The sequence below is a fragment of the Lemur catta genome, chromosome 12 (genome assembly GCF_020740605.2).
Source record: "Lemur catta isolate mLemCat1 chromosome 12, mLemCat1.pri, whole genome shotgun sequence".
Taxonomy (NCBI): domain Eukaryota; kingdom Metazoa; phylum Chordata; class Mammalia; order Primates; family Lemuridae; genus Lemur; species Lemur catta.
The window spans coordinates 53,916,637-53,934,124 of record NC_059139.1 but is presented as its reverse complement, the minus strand read 5'-3'; the positions used below and the strand labels follow the sequence as shown (position 1 = coordinate 53,934,124).

Sequence of the window (17,488 nt, the reverse complement as noted above, 5' to 3'; positions counted from 1 at the left end):
CTACAGGAATAAACAAACTTATTCCTTGTTGGCAAAACTGTGTTGATTACAATGGTTTCTATTTTGATTAATAAAGATGTGTTTGAGCCTAGTTACAAAGATTTAAAATTCAGGGTTGGAAACTGCAATTACTTTTGTACCAACCTAATAGAACTTTTTCAGGGGATGACTCTTATTTTTACTTTTTTCCAAGTCTACCCAGCAATCATTCCTCCTCCCCTTCTTTCTTGATGGAAGAAACCCATTTTGTTCACTCTCCATAGATGAGCAAAGGAATGAAGCCTTGACTGGTCTAAGCAAGTCACTGAAGGTATGCCATCCTCCCTAAGTGATGGTTTCAGGAAATGGTTTGTGACAATTCTTTAGGAAGCCCTGAGAAAAAAAATCTATATAAACATATGACAGATATGATGCTGGAATGGTGGCTGCCATCATGAATATTTTCTCATGAGAGAAGAGCCTGAGGAGAACAGAATAGAAACACAAAAGGAACCTGGGTTCATGATAACATTATGGAGATAACTGGATTATCCAACCATGGAAATCCTCTATGTTCAAATTTGTTATGTGAGATAATAAACTCATTATTTGTACCTACAATTGAGTCTTTGTTACTTGCAGCTAAAACCATCCCAACTAAAAAACAAGCTAAGGACTATACTTAGACAATAGTCTTGAAAACGCATTTCACAATGCACAGTGCTAACTAGGGAAAATCATGCAGGTAATTTAAGTATTTCCAAATCATATCAATAATTTATTATGGCCCCATCTAGTCTGTAACTACAACATGCTCAGTACTAGTTTGGGTACTTTTTATATGTACTGAAAATGTATAATCAATGGGGTAAAAACACTTTCAATGTACTTTATATATATCTTCCATTAGTAAAACAATATGGGGCACAAATTGTATTCACTAATTAGTTTTAAAAATTACCACATTCCTTTTAATTTCAAGGCACTGAATGAACAGCTGTGAGGGACTACCACTTTCAAGCAGCTGACAACCCAGTAGAGAGAAACATATCTACACAGCACATTAAATACATGCTTAATTGACTTATGATAAAAATGAGAAATAGGTAAAGAACAAATTGACAGGGACTGCAACTTTTAATAAACAAAGTGGGTCTGCAGAAAATATTTAGGCTAAAGTACATAGAGCTAAAAAGATTGAAATTATGGAAAAGAACAAAAGAAACGTGGACTGTGGTGAAAAACTCATAGGGAAAAGTCTAACATACATGTAATTGAATTCCCAGAACAGGAGAAGAGAAAGAACAGGATAGAATCAATATTTTAAAAAACACTGACCAATAATTTTCTACAGCTGACAAAAGATATCAAGCCAGAGTGATGTTAGAAACATGGTGAAATAAGAAGCTTCTGACTCTCCCTCCCCCCATGGAAGCACCAAATAAAATTCTACCCAGGGATCAATTCCCTCTGAGAGAAAGTCAGAGACCAATTCAAAGACTCCTACCCACTGGGCAACTGAAAAAAACATACACATCAAATGGGTAGGAAAAGCCAAGGTAGTCTCAGGCAAAGACCCTCACCCCGGGCACTGCACCATAACCTTGAGAAAGGAATCCCCAACACCCAGTTTCTCCCTGTGGAGAGGAGGATTTGGACCCCACATATGGGGCCCTACCCCTAAGTTTTCCCATGGTTTGACTTTTAATTCACCAACTACTAGAGTGGAGATTAGACACACAGGTATCTTTCTAGACCTTAGAGGGAAAAGTGGCAGATTTATACAGGCAAACAAGCACTTTCAGGGACTACATCTCCCTGGGAATAGTGCAGAGAAAGGCCTTAAAAACAAAATAGCAAAGCATTTTGTTACCCTCATCCCTACCCCAACAAGGAGTTTACAAAACACACCTCCAGCTAGCCTGGTGTCTGACTAATTTGCATTAGGGAATTAAGGGGAGAGCCAATTAATAAACCGTCAGCCTGGGAGGAGTCTACACTCACAGCAAGCACCCCAACTCTTACAATATTCACCTAAGGACAGTCCCATCCTAAATCTCCTAGCTCTGGGAGCAGAATGGACAGGCATACACATCTCCCTAGACCACAGGGGAAACAAAGCATTTTAAAATGGGAGCACAGGCACCTCCAGGGACTTCATTCCCCTGGAGCAGTGCAGCAAAGTGGCTTATAAAACACAGCCCCTTGTTTCCCTCCTGAAGGGGTTTACGAAACCGCTCAGCAGCTAACTTGCAATCTGACTTCTAAATAAATCACACTGGGAAGTTAAAGAGATAGTTAACAACCTGCTGCCAGCCTGGGAGGAATTTGCACTCACACCAAGAGCCAAAATTTTATAACACCCACCTAAAAGACTTCACTCTAAATCTTCGAGCTCTGAGAGCAGAAGGGACTGGTATACACATGTCTCTCCGGACCACAGAAAAAAAGCAGCATATTTAAACAGGCATGCAAGCACCTCCAGGGACTTCATCCCCCTGAAGCAATGCAGAGAAGGGGCTTTAAAAAATACAATTCCCTGTTTCTCCCCAAAAGGGGTTTAGGATACACAATGAGGGCCCTAATTTTTAAAGCTGCCTGCCAAAGGACTCCACTCTAACCCTAGTAGTTCTGGTAGGAGAAGGCATATGAGAGTCTTCCTTGATCAACAACAAATAGATGGGTTAAAACAGGTGTTCAAACATTTTTAGGGGCTACACCCCCTCAAAGCAGTACAGAAAAGGGGCAGGGACATGCAACTCTCACTTTCTCACTGGAAGGAGTTTATGATACACACTCACAGTGGCTACTTAACAGCCTGTTTGTCAATGAACTCACATCGAAAAGCTATCAAAGCAAACAAACAATAGCTCTTTGGTAGCTTGAGCCGGAACATGGTACTTTACGAAATCTCTCCCCAGAGATAAATCTAGACCTATCCATTCTTTCTATTAATAGAAGGAATTTGGCCACACACCAAGCTCCAGAACTTCCATGGCTCTCACTTAAGGAACTGTCTCCTTAACGATCTAGCTCTGAAAGTCAAGGGGGCTTTTTGATCCTGAGTGACAAAAGGCCACAGAAGCAGCTTCTACTTCCAGCAGTTATGCCCATAAGACAGAAAGTGCAACCCGAACATGAAAACAGGCATTCACCACAGATCATCTCCTTGGTTAGTACACAGAAGTGAGAGATAAATGCCCACACCCAGCCACATCATGGCTTAAATAATGGTGTCTAAATAAATATGAGTCTATAGTAGTGGTGATGATGCTATTAGTCACAGTGGTAGTGGACCCACAATAAAAAAGTAACAGAAGTAGTACAAGTAGTAGTGGTCACAGTAGCCACAAAAGGGTAGTAGGAGAATTAGAATGAGAAGTACTAGTAGTAGTAGTCACCATCATCAGTATCATCATATTCCAGGGGTCACAAATTCATGTATTTCTAGAAGTCATGCAAGTGATACCCATGAATGAAGTGAGCCAGATCTAAGATAATAGGATGTGTTGGGAATACAGAAAACTAGGAAACCGATGCCCTGTTTAAGTGCATTCATATTAATTATTTAACACTGATTGATATCACCAAAGGAAAAAAAATGTAGCTAAGTTCACAGAAAGGATCAACAGTTTACAACTTCTGATTTCATCCAAGTTATTCATTTAAATTAAAAAACAATATGGTTGTTAATATGCCTTGAGAAGTAATGTGACCAACACTACCCTAAGTTCCTTTTTGTTTTGTCGTCCCTCAAATTATATCCCTTCCCTCTCTCCTCATAAAATCCTGAGTGTTACCAAGTTTACCATTTCTCAGCATCGCTGAATATTACCACAAGGCTTGAATGTGGCACTAAGGGGGTCACGTTGAACATTTCTTCTGTAACTAACTGCTCCCTTTCACTACATCATGCATGCAGAAGCTGCTTAGCAAGCCTGCTGACTTCCATCCTTCACACATTCCCAGGCCCTGAGAGTTCAGTCGCAGCAAATATCACGTCGATGCTGGTGGGCTGGCAACATTCCAGAACCTCATCAACTCGTAACCTTGTCCATCCTTTTGATCTTAAATACGGCTTACAGGCAATGTTGATGAATTGGTTCAAGGGACCAGATATGCTGTTTGTGGTGGAGATCCGTGTCACAGTCACAGAGAGGCAAGAATCCTCCATATTACATTATACACATTCAGATGATTTAGGGATTGTTACTGTATTCACACCACCTTTCGTCTCAACTTGGTCATGGCTTGCTGTTTTACAGGGCCAATGAAAATGTTTGACTTCGCTTTCCTAAGACAAGCTAATAAATGATTCAGGCATTCTTAAATCAGTTTTACTACAATGAATCAAAAAAACAGTGTACTACCTTTTGCATTTCTTAGGTATAAATACTCAATTAAACCCACAATCATGGTCATACATGGGTCCTTAGATTTCCTCGTTCTTCTCTCCTGTGTGACTACGAGTAATGTGTATTTAACCTCTCTAGGCCTCTGTTCTGTCATTAGAAAAATGATGGGTTTGAACTACAGGACGTATAACTACAAGAAAACAAGATTTCTAAAGCATATAATGTCATTCCTAGCAACAATGCTTACATATAAAAGCCCACTTTTGCTAGGAAATACACCTAAATTGCTTTTTCAGTTTGGTGATAGGTTTTACTAAATCAAGCCTTTTATTTAGAACTTACAAATAAATGTGCCTATGATAAACTAGCTGGATAAGATTAAGAGCATAATCTGTAATTCTAAAGCTGAGTTTCTGAGTAATCTCTTTGGCAGTACATGTTGTTATCCCCTCTGTGAGTAGACATTCACTGTTTGAAGCAACAAGCCCTTTGATACTTAAAATTTTGGATTCTGTTCTATTTTTTAAAGCTACTATATCAGTATTCATCAACTGTTTGACATAGCCATTCATTTATTTTCAAAAAGGCTATTCTATTATCACACTTCCTTTCAGGAAGCCTACCAACTAAGTAAAAGCCTAAATTACTGATAGCAGTTATACAGGGACCTTCCTGTTAGTTAAGAAGCAGGATTAATTAAACTAATGTGCTAAATCTTGAGCAAATAATTATGCATAAAAGTCTAAGAAAGCTTATTTTATTTATTTTTAATGGCTGTGTACCTTTAATATGAAACTAAGTAGGGTAAAATGTTCTAGAAAAATATATTTCTTATTTGTACCTTTAGTAAGGCTGATTTAATTATTCTCTGACTATAAGAAATATTATCAATTTCTATTAATAGAAGTAATTATAATTTTGATATATTGATTATTTATTAAAATAATTAGTGAAGCATTAAAATAATTCCTCTTGTGATGGCTAATTATGAGCCAATTAAGCATAACTTTCCAAAATGTTTCATAAGAAAGATCCTATCTCTATGAAATAATCCAGTTTTTCCACTAAATAGTTGTATACTTTTTAAATTATGGTGAGACTAAGAAATATTTCATAGTAATGGCTATAATTCTTAAGACTATTAATATATATTTAAAAAATTCTTTCATGTATAATTCTACTATTATTATAGCATCAAAATGGTTCTGAAAAATATATAAGAATTACACAATGATAAATTGTTTTCTAGGTTCTATCTGATACTGTCAGAGTAAATGAAAGGCCAGTTGGGTGCAGTATTGCAAGTTTTGGCTCTTATGCTATACATGATGGCGCTTATATGTCTGTATATTTGGGTGAGGTTCTGTTACTCAATGGACCTAGTTTAACTTCACATCTCTGTCCAGATAGGGACATCATGTGTAACCTTGATTTGGATCAAAAGAAACAGAGGATTTCCTGTAGAGAAAGTTGTTTCACAGTATCTATAATAATGTAACAGGTTTCCATTGAATTAAACACACACACACACACACACACACACACACACACAAACACACACACTCTCTCTTTAGAGGCAGAGGGAGTCCAGACTAACCAGGAAATCCTTAAAACCACAAGGAGTTACTACCAAATAGATGAGGGTGAAAGTGATCCCTCCTCCTTTGTAATCTAGGTGTTGAGCTAGAAATAGAGACCACAGCAACTATCTTATCTATCATAATCTTTATCTGAAACAAACTGAAATATCTATTAACTCTAGGGCCTTAGTTTAAGAAATAAAGTCAGTAATACCACTACTACCTATCTGGACATTCTAAAATTCAAGACATAGGGAAACTAAATCTTGCTACAAAAAAATATAAAATGTAGTGTGGGATGGTACTGTGATGTTCAAGTTGCAGAATACTTTGGGGATCTCCTTTTAGCCAATAAATTGTTAATAAGTATTTTAGAGATTTATCATGCTACATATTATAGTGTAGTACATACAAGCATTTTATAGTTTATTAGACAACTTATCATTAGGTATTTCCTCAAGAATTCTAACAATTAAATTTGGGAGAAAAAAAAGCAATAAAATCAATTGCTTATTCATAAAATGTTACCAGTCAATTTGCTTCAAACTGTAATATCCCTACTCTACTTCAAGCTATATGCATCAATGTAAGCAGACCTCTTTCTTGAATGAATATGGTAGAATCACTAAATGATCTTGATCTTACTAAACCTCTTTTATCATTCAGAAATGGAGTAATAATATAAACAACTCATGAGGAAATTTGGGCATTTTAGTAATTAATGATGAAAATTCACTTACATAATAAAAATGACTACTAAATTAAATATTCAGCCCCTTAAAGAAATGGTTTTCCGAAAGATAGAGCAAATGTATTAATTCCCATCCATCTGTCTTCCTCTTATTCTTATTGTTGGGAAAGCTCACATGAAACTACAGTATCTAAAATAAACTCACATATTTACTTATATTCTAAGATCAAGATGGTAGAATAAGTTCAGGAAGAAATTCTCACTGCTCTACCTTAAACACATAATGCTACTACATAAGTACCAAAAACACAAAGCTTTGCTCAAATAAAAATAAAAGATGATATACCATGGACCAAAAATATATTTTATCACTGTAAAAGAATTAATTGTAGAAACTGGTATAAGGGGGAACATTTTGTTGTTTCAAATATACAATGTTTTTTCTCAGGTCTGTGAAATCTAGTTCTTAATTCAGTATCAAGCATTTTAGATCTGAGATTTATTTTTTATCTTAGCAAATACCACTTTCCTAAATATTTCTTACTGAAGCAGAAGGAAAATGATAGATAGGTAAAACTTCTAACAAAAATGCTCTTAATTGTCAATATCAAAAACTTACCAAAAGCAAGTTAAATGCAAAGAAAAAAACCTAAACCAAAGACCTATGAATCAAATATGTAGTGAACTAGATATGAGTTAAAGAAACGATGACACTTAAATATATGAAGAATATGAAATAAACTAAACATTTGAAGAGAGAATTTTTGCCAAATCAAAAATAGTACAATTATAGCTTAAAGTTTTGCTTAAAACAGACTGAACACATGACGGACCCCATTCTTATATGCCTATATTTAACCATATATTGTCTCTTCAACAATAATTTTCATCTACTTCAAATGTTGGTGACGCTCCTTGAATAAAGAACACAACCAAAGCCCATTGTGTTTAATAAAAATTCTGACAGTTTAAATTGGAAAGTGTGCAGATTCTCTTGCTTTGTGAGATTTTTATTACAATTGATTATTAGACAATGATTTCATTTTAAATGGAGCACTAATGAAAAAAAATTAATTTCCATATGCCGAAGTGTGTATGTGTGATCCAGTTCAAATCCATTTAGAATCAGATCAATCAGCTAATTTAATCAGTATCAGTAAGTTTCCATGACTGAAATTAATTATCTTCCTGTATCTTTGTACATGTATTTCACCTTTTCTTGGGTCATTATTGGAAGTGACCAGGCTCCTAGCTAAACTAATCTGCTACTTGTCCATTGGATCTCATCCTCTTATCTACTTAGAGATAGTATTACAGCAATTCTTCCTCTGTCTACTGACTTGGTGTTTTTTCCCTGTCCTTATTCACTCCCATCACTATGCAAACATATTCTTTCCTTCATCCTAAAACAATAAACAAAAATATTCCTCTTCACCCCACTACCCCCTCCACCTGCTGCCTCATGTCTTTCCTTTTCTTTACAGTGAAACTTGCAAGTGTTGCCTATATTTGCTATCTCATTTCCCATTCTCTCCTCTCATTCCCTTTTGAACCTCCTATTCTCTCCTATCCTCAACATCCCACTGAAGATGTTATATTAAGATCCTCAATAACGTTTTGGTAAATCCATCAATCAGCCCTCAATGCTCATCTCCCTTGCCCCATTAGCAGCATTCAACTCAGCTGATCACTGTCTTCTCCTCAAAATACTTCATTTCACTTGCCTTCCAGGATACCACTTCCATTTACAGCATTGCCTCTTACCTCCTGGCTGCTCCCGCTCAGTCTTCTTCACTCAGTTTTCTTTGGCTGTACCCACTTCATCAGCAAATTTAGCTGCCTCTAAGCATATCTAGAATCTGCTCATTGCTCATCACCTTCACTATCACTCTGGTCAGAGCCACCCTCATCCTTCACTCAGTTGTTGAACTAGCTTCCCATCTGTTATGTCCTTCTGCACTTATCATCCTGTAGACTATTCTCAGCCAGACTAATCCTGTTAAAATTTAAGTCAGATTATGTCACTTGACTGTTTAAAACCCTCCAATAGTTTCCAATCTAACTCAAAGTAAAAGGTGAAGTTCTTATAATGGCCTCCAAGGCCCTACATGTGATGTAGTCCTATTATCTCTCTGATCTCATCTCCAAATTCTCCCAATCTTATTTCCCGTCTATCCATATTGCCCTTTGTGCTATTGCTTAAGTCCATCAGGGACTTTGTACTTAGTGGTTTTTCTGCCTGGCATGCTCTTCCCCCAGACAGACTTGCAACCTTCTCACTGAGGCCTTTTATGGTACCCTAGCTAAAATCATAACCCTTATCCCTATTCCCACCCTGATATTTCTATCATCTTTTCCTGATTTATTTTTCTCTCTAGCACTTATCAACCTAACATACTTTATATTTATTCATTTTGCTTTCATCTGTTCCCTGACTAGAATTTAAGCCCCATAATGGCACAGATTTTTGTATTTTGCTCTCTATTGCATAGAAAGCTCCCTGGTACATAATAGACACTCAAAAATATTTTCTAAATAAATGAAACAAACATTTATTTCTAATAATATTGGGTTTACAGCAAAACCATCTAAGTATAAAAATGATTTCAGGGGCTCCTGTTTCCATTGACTGCTCCTAGGAAATGCATAAAACGCTAGAAAAATTATCCATGGGTTAACACTTGCTGGGTGGTCGATATAAGGGACTGAAAAAGCCTCAAGTACTTCAAACTTTTCCTTTCTCTTTTCCTCTGTTACATCTCACCCCCCTGCAATCTTTTTTCTGAAGAGTGAGAGAAGGCTTCAACCTCAGGATAATCTAAAGCATTCTGGGTCACCCTGCTGTAGTGTCCCATCTATAACTTTAGCTAGATAAGATCTCAAATGTTGAAGGCAACCAGCTTTGAGCTGATGATATTTAGCATATGGCATATCTTCCTTACTGCTTATGTGTCCTTGCTTAACAAGGAATAGTACACCTTGAATTATATGTGTATGCATGCTTGCTTGCTTTGCTGTTGCTAATGAATTGCTGCATTTTACAACAAATATTAATTTTTAATATAAAGTATTTGACATTTTAAACTAAAAATCCTAAAGAATTTTTGTAGAATACATTTTTTCACACCATTTTTCATTGTGATTTTTTTTACATTAGAATAATAAACCCAAGTGGAATATTCAACAAAGGAGATAAATGTATTTCTCTTACCCGGAGCCAACACAGAGGGATCGAACTGGTTTTCACTTTCCTCATCAGTGCTTTCATCATAGATTGCATCTTGGTCAGCAGTCATTTCAGAACAGGTTGCAGATTCCCTAGAAACAGAGAAAGGAAGAATTATAAATCAATGCTTCATCCCTGGCGAGGCATCAAATTCACCAGCAGGTAATTATAGAACATATTCCTGGAGAAAGAGTTTAAATAGACAATGTATATTTAAATATATATGACTTAGATGAAGCCACCTTAAAAACTATATATTAACTCTCTTAAGAACAAATGTCTCTTTTACCTAATAATCTGAATATTTAGTGTTCACTATAATTAATCTTAAATCATCAGTTTCTTATCACTTATTATTATTCTATCAAAAATGCTATTCTACCAAATTATCTCTGTGGGTCACAGAGTGTTTAGCATTTTACTAATCTTAAAGTAGCTCTGTATTTCCTTTGATCTTCCCAAAACTCTGAGATGGCTACCTTTACCTTTATTATGAAGATAAAGTGACTTGTCCAAAGTTATAAACTAGTAGACATCAGTGCCAGACCAGCACCTGGACTAGGACGAGTAGACATCAAATGTTATGTTTTTTATACTGTATCACTGGTAAAACCTGTGCTTCCTCTAAAATTCAGAGCAATAGACCCTAACCTATATTTGCTAATGCCTAAAAAATTATAGTTGTTGAAAGCCATAGCAGCCAACTGTCACCTACAATTCTTTCTTAAAAATCAAGTATACATTCACTTTCAGAGAACACTTGACAGAAGGATGAGGCAGATGATTGCACTGTAATCAGATAAAATAAATGCTCCCTGGAATTTAACATTAGACACTTGATTCTAAAGGTAGCCACTTCTTAGATATTAAGATTACAAATGTGTGTCTAACTCTGTAGTTTTGCAGGAGATGAAAGGTTTTTAAATTAATATATTTCTTAGTGATGTCCAAGAATTAAACAATATTTAGAAAAGCCTCATGCCAGTTTTACAATGTAAGTGTATGTAAGAGAGTTTAGCAGACATGGAGTGATCATGTTGAGAATTCTTTAGCCCACGGAATCCCTAATAGCCAGAGCATCCAACCACACACTACTGAATGACCTCATGTCACTAAAATGTTGGCACCTAACTTTCACAAAGTTTAGGAAGAAATTCCACTTAAATTTATGCATCTGTCACTCAAAAACAGGAAGGCCAAAATACCTTTCATGTTTAGTGTTCTTTTCTTGTTCTTGAACTTCATTTAACAATTTTTGTAAGCTTCTGATCTTTGTTTTCTTCTCATTCAACACCAGAATAAATCGTTTATAAAGATCTGTCTCCAAAGCTTCCTTAGCACTCACACACTTTTCAAATCTAAAAAAGCAAATAAATAAATAAACAAATAAATCACACAGTTCTTCTTAGCCTTGACATTATTCAGTCTAATACTCAAGAAGATTTCAAGAAAACTTTTCATGGAGAATGCAATTAAAAATCATTTTTACATAAACTTCCAATGACTTAAAAGTTTTATATAGACAAATAAATAATTAGAAATTATTGGTAATAATGTTAGTAATTTATGTGCTGAGATAAGGATGGAAATTGATAACTGATACAAATAAAGTATTAAAAATCTAAATGCCTAAATGTAATCCATATCTATGATTTATTTACAAAAGAATGTTTATTATGGGAGAAATTTCAAACAGTAAATGTAGCCTCTGTTTCTTCAGTATTTTAATATTATAATAATAGCAACAACAATCTTGTTTTGTGATAAATGATATACCTAACCTGTTTGATTGCCCAACTAGACTATGAACTGCACCACCAGCACCACATTACTTACCCAGTTATATGCTTGTAACCTAGCACTACAGACATACATACAAATGCACATACAAACACATACATACATATATAATGAATGAAAAGATCCACTTTATATATCTAAGGAGAGATTAATGGAAAAGCAATTGTGAAACACTACATATCTTCAATTTTAGATATGTAAGGCAAAACATACAAAATTCTCTATTATAATTCTCCCTGCACTGCTCAAATGAGCTAACAAGGGATTGTATTTTATTTTAATCTTCTAAGAGATTTATAAAGTAAAGAAAGAAAACTAGCAGAAGTTTTATATACTTGATATGTACATATACCATGAATAAACCCTTATTTTATAGATTCATGTAAATATTATTTCATGCATTCTTTTAATTGTAGTCTAGTTCTGCCTAGTTTCTCTTTACCATACTGTTTACACTGCTGATGTTTCACATAGGTGCCGTAGTATTTTCATATTACATGTATACATACACATATGTATGTATTAGTAGTAACCTATACATATGTGTGTATATATAATATACACATATATATATTTCAGTGAAATAATTAGAAACAAAAATGTTAACATTTGATACCTTTCATATATGTGCCCTTATACTTTAAACAACTACCTGTCTAGAGATGTAGAGAATTAGGTCCTCTCATAGAATGAAAAAGAACATATGGCAATATATTCTCTGGGACCAATTAGAGCAAATTCCTACAATATAGTCTTTACTAAGGCTGTGATCTCCATGAGGGCAGACAGTATGTGTGTTTTATTGGCTGCTTTATCCTCAGTGCCTAGAATAGTGTTTGGCATTTGATGTCTAGTAGGGATTTGTTAGATAAATGAGAGAGTTAAGATGGACATCTTTTTGTTGTTGTTTTTCCATTTTTACTGCTTATTTATCACAAGTCCTTAACAGTGGATGAGGACTTCTTTTCAACATCCTGTTCTAAAGTTTCTTGGTCCTTTTTGCCCAGAGGCAAAAGAGCTGAGCATTGGTGCCAGCAGTCTGGAAGTTCTCCTCCTTCTTGGTGATGATTCTGGTTTTCCCCTTGTAGATATTCCATATGGGCATTATTGGCCTGTCAGCTGGGTGGCCAATTTGAGTTCTTCAGCTGAGCTGTCTCCCTTCTTGGAGGCTGAGGGCTTCCTGGGGAAGAGGATGAGTTTCCAGCAGTATTCCTTCAGCTGCTGCACATTGACCTGCAGGGATTCAACGGATTTGTTCCACATCCTTGGATCCACAGAAATGTTGATGGTGCAGGCTATGTTCTTGTGGATGCTGGCCACCCTTAACTCTTCTACACTGAAGGCCTGCCAGCTTGAATTTTGGTACGATACCTCACTGGGGCCATCTTACTATGGGCCAGGTGGGTCTAGATGCAGGGCACAGAGTGGTGCAACAAGGCTTTTTGCTTGCCCAGCTTTGCATATGGGAATCTTCCTGGCCAGCTGGTTGGGCCATGTGGCCATGGGCCACTGCCATTCCATATAGAAGTGGGGCTTCAGGATCGTTCCATTATGGCTGGGTGCCATGACTGACTATGGCTCTCCTCTGAAAGACAGTGGCCAAGCATAAAGGCCAAAATGGATATCTTATAAGAAAATGGAAAACCAGTGATTCTGAATATTATGTTTTTTCACCCATTTAACAACTATTCACCATTATGACAGTAATATATTTTATTTACTTTCAGCTTTAAAAAAAAATATCTGGCAAATAATACTAATCTAACAGTATTCCCTTCATCAAACAAAGCACTTTGAAAAGAAGTACACCAAAAGATGTGGAAAAAAACAGAGCCAAAATTAAAAATGAGATACCAATATTGATGGCTTATTTTAAGCAGTCATTGCATTTATATTTCAGATGCAAAGTGTTATGTAAGCATAACATTCTCATCTTCCTGTAATATTTTCTAATGTAACAAACACAATGACAAAAATTTTAAAAAGATGGATATAACATATATACTATTAAAATAGTTGAGTGCATACTAAAATAATTCAAATATATGCAAAGTAAAAACCAATATATATAAATATACAAAAATTTTGTATAATATCATATCTTCTTATAAAATTTTAGAAATAATAACCAATTAGTAATTTATCTGGTTTAAATCTATATTTGATTTCCATATAAGTCACTTCAGTAATTCTTGATTGAAAGATTATATGCACTTGACTATCAAGTTAATTCCCAAAATTTTATTAAAATTAACATTAGATATAACATATTAAAATTAAAAATAAATATCAAAATAAAATATCTATAATTTGCCTAAAGAATATTGTTAATCTAAATAGCCAGTATCAGGACTACATTATCAAAGATAACATCATTTCTGTGATAGGGAAACAAAGTCAATAGACTAAATGGTATCATGTGAGTTAGCCTTGCTTAGTTTTAGGAATACTTTTGAATTTTGTTGCAACCAAACTTCTGGTAATCAAACTGGATAACACTTTCTAGAAAAGCTGGGAGGTGGGGTTTGGCTGGGACAAAGTATTGCTGTTAACAGTGGCATGATGTGAATTTACTCTTAATTTTTCAGCAGACTCAGAAAATGCTATTCTTCTATTTAATATTCAGTAACTAAGAGGTACATGGCATCGTCCCCACCTCATTTTTAATGCCAATCCTCTCCTATAGCATTGTAACGTTTCTATGCCTTTCATATTACTTTCTTCCTGCCAAGCCTATGTCTCAAGAATTGGACAGGAATTATTAGGTGAGACCATTTAGTGGAGGAGAAACATGAGTTTCACTGCCATGTCTGGTGACATAAAAGAAAGCCAACATACAACTAGATCAGACCACAACTAGTCCAAAGATCATGCCCAAGACAAAGTTCACACTGATGAAGCCATAAATAACCTCAAATAGGAAAGGCCTAATGGCACATCATCCTTTCAACAATGCCTAGGACAACATAATACTAAGTTTAATGAGTAACCTAGGACTGAGGTATCTAGGACCTTGGACCAAAGTATATTAAATATTAATTTAAAAAAATTTAAAGGATAAAAACTAAATGCGGAAAAATACTGAATATTCAAAATAAAATATTTCTGGTTGGGAAAACAATCTAAAAGTAACATGTCAAAAACAATAACATAAATAGGAGCCAAAACAAAACAATTTCATGCAGAAATAACACCCCAAATAAAACAATTGATAAATAAATGTGAACATATGGTACTTAGAAACAGTACCGTAAACCTTACATTAATAAACAGTACTTGCCAAATTTATATCCAGGTCAGGGTTGTACAGCAAAAGAAAATCTGAATAGAGCTGAGAGGACAAAGAAAGCTAAAAAGAACTGGCAAAGAAAGCAGTAGTAAAAAGATTTAATAAGCCTTTAAGCACCGAAGAAGATGGTGAACAGCTGTTCCTCATCCTTTCTGACAACAGAACAAGAGGAAATGGCCTTCAACTGTACCATGAAGGATTCAGATTACCAATACATGGAAGGAAGACTTTTCTGACTGTGACTGTTCTTAAACACTGTAATGGGTTACCAAGGGGAGATGAAGATATCTCTTGAGGTCTTTAAAAATTAGATTGAATTCATCCAGATATAATGTAATTCTATCTTGAAGGCAGAGAGATGAAGTAGAAGAGCGTTCAAGGTCTTCTATTCTAATGATTCTGTGAGTGTCAAACCTAATTCACTGAAATATGCCTCCAATTATTGGTTTAATAACTATAACTCAGAATAAAGCCAGAGAATTTCTAAATTGAAGTCTGAGTATAAACAAAAGACCTATTCAGTAACAGGAAACTTGAAAGTTGTTATTTGGAATTAAGTGGAAAAATCCAGTGAAATAAATTTAGCTAGTAACCTAAGGATTCACATACAAATTTTCTAATGTTTCCTTCTTTATATAAACTACACAAAATTAAATTAATCCAGTAATGCCACTTGTTCAAAATGGAGCCCAAACCACAATTATTAAATAGTAACTAAAAAATAACAGCAAACACATATGTTAAAAGCCTACACATTAAATCTCACTCTTTTTACTCATAGTATAATTTCTCATTCCTCACTCAAGCTTTATTTATGCTCTGCTATAATATCAAATGGAAATCACTTTATAGTTGACTTTGATCATAAAAGTGATACCTAATTAAATAACAAAATACATGCAAAAATACCACCAAAAAGGAAAGGAAAATTTGATGCACAATTCCAGACATATACTATTAACATTTAATTTTCTCCTTCTAGATATCTTATATGTAAATATTTATTTTGGAAACAATGGAATATTGTTCATATTTTCAGTAATGCACAAGTCTCCCCTTAATATATCATAAACATTTTCCATGTTAATAAGCACATGGGTACATGGTTGATTTTTGCTCATATAATACCATATATATATATTTTTTAAATGTATTTCAGGACCATCTACCTTAGCTTATAGGGGAATTCTCATCCCATACTTTCCCTTTTCTAACACCACTCCCATCCCTCCGTATAGTCTGGAATAGTGATAGAGAAGAAACAATTAGATCTTGAATGGACACTGACACAAGTATAATTAGAGGTTGCCTGAAAACTGAACTGCGGCCAGACTGAACATCATGGCACCAACTCTAATGATTCTCTACTTTCTATGTCCCCGGTTACCTAACTTAGTAAGCTCATGTCATATTTCTAATCTCCCTAAATACTCTTTAATTAGTACTACTGCCTTATGGGAACTGGAGCTGCAAATCCTTTGCTATTTTCCATGCTCTGCTGAGGGAACACTAAGAAAATGCTGCTTGGCCTTGACCAAGATGTATTTACGGCTCCTTTAAGTGGCCCCTCTCTTCCCTGAAGGGTGAGAAACAAAATTTGGGAAATACATAGAGCTACTAATCTAACATCTGGAATACAACTAAGAGCCCAGAATTTTCTGGAGTGGATTCCTTTTCCTTTCAGTTTGTAGGGCCACCCTAAAGGCACACAACCTCAGCCCCTGAAGAAAACGTCTGATCTAGTGTTAACAAAAAAAGAATAGCTGGATCATAATAAGGCAGGTGACAGGATACATGAATGTGCTTTTAATCAAACAGAACATCTCCTGCCACAATAAGACAAAAGCACTTTCTGGAGAGTTAAGAAATAGCAAATCAAGCATCTGTGAATCACATATTATATGTGCCCCTCACACACACTGTTTTACAGCACAGGGTGCATTTGTCTCCAATGTCTCATCTTCCTTCCCTGCTGCTTTCAATTCTATGAGAGTGGTGTTGAATACTGATGAGATAATACCTCTTTCAACCTCTGGCAGACATTTTAAAGCAATTTGTTCAAGTACCAAGTACCAGTCTGCATTTTTGTAGGCAATTTGTGGATCAAATTTCCTATCATCCTGAGGGTATTCTGAGTTTTAAATATAATGGCTTATCACGACTACAGCACATCTTCTTTAATTTGATTTATTTCATATATAAAATAGGAAAATACAGCCAAACTACAGATATCAGTCCAAAAAAAATGCTTTGTAGCACAGATATTTAATACTGATTCATACTAAAATGAAGGAAACAAAAGTCAAAGAAAAAAATAAACTTACTTTTTGTATGGTTCTCTAATTCTTACAGAGTTTTGGTTTGGTCACATTATTTTTATATTATTTATAGGGAGTTTTATATATATAATTGGAGATAAAATTAATTTAGAGCTAAGTGATAACAAACTAAGTATTTTCTTAAAATAATAACTGAGGCCAAATATAACCAGGTGTTAGGAATTTAATTTCACATGTCTTACATTAACAAATATAATCAAATGTACAGAAAAATAATTTCTTTTAGTCA

At 35.0% G+C, this 17,488-nt stretch overlaps 1 protein-coding gene across 1 annotated transcript in view; it reads right to left on the bottom strand.

Annotated features, from left to right (window-relative positions):
- XRCC4 (X-ray repair cross complementing 4) overlaps positions 1-17,488 on the bottom strand; it is a 221,872-nt gene that overhangs the window by 110,151 nt on the left and 94,233 nt on the right. The window contains exons 5-6 of the mRNA XM_045566379.1: positions 11,037-11,189; positions 9,817-9,923 (exon numbers count right to left, since the gene is read on the bottom strand). Of these exons, the coding sequence (XP_045422335.1) occupies positions 9,817-9,923; positions 11,037-11,189 (260 nt within the window). The remainder of the gene's footprint in view (positions 1-9,816; positions 9,924-11,036; positions 11,190-17,488) is intronic.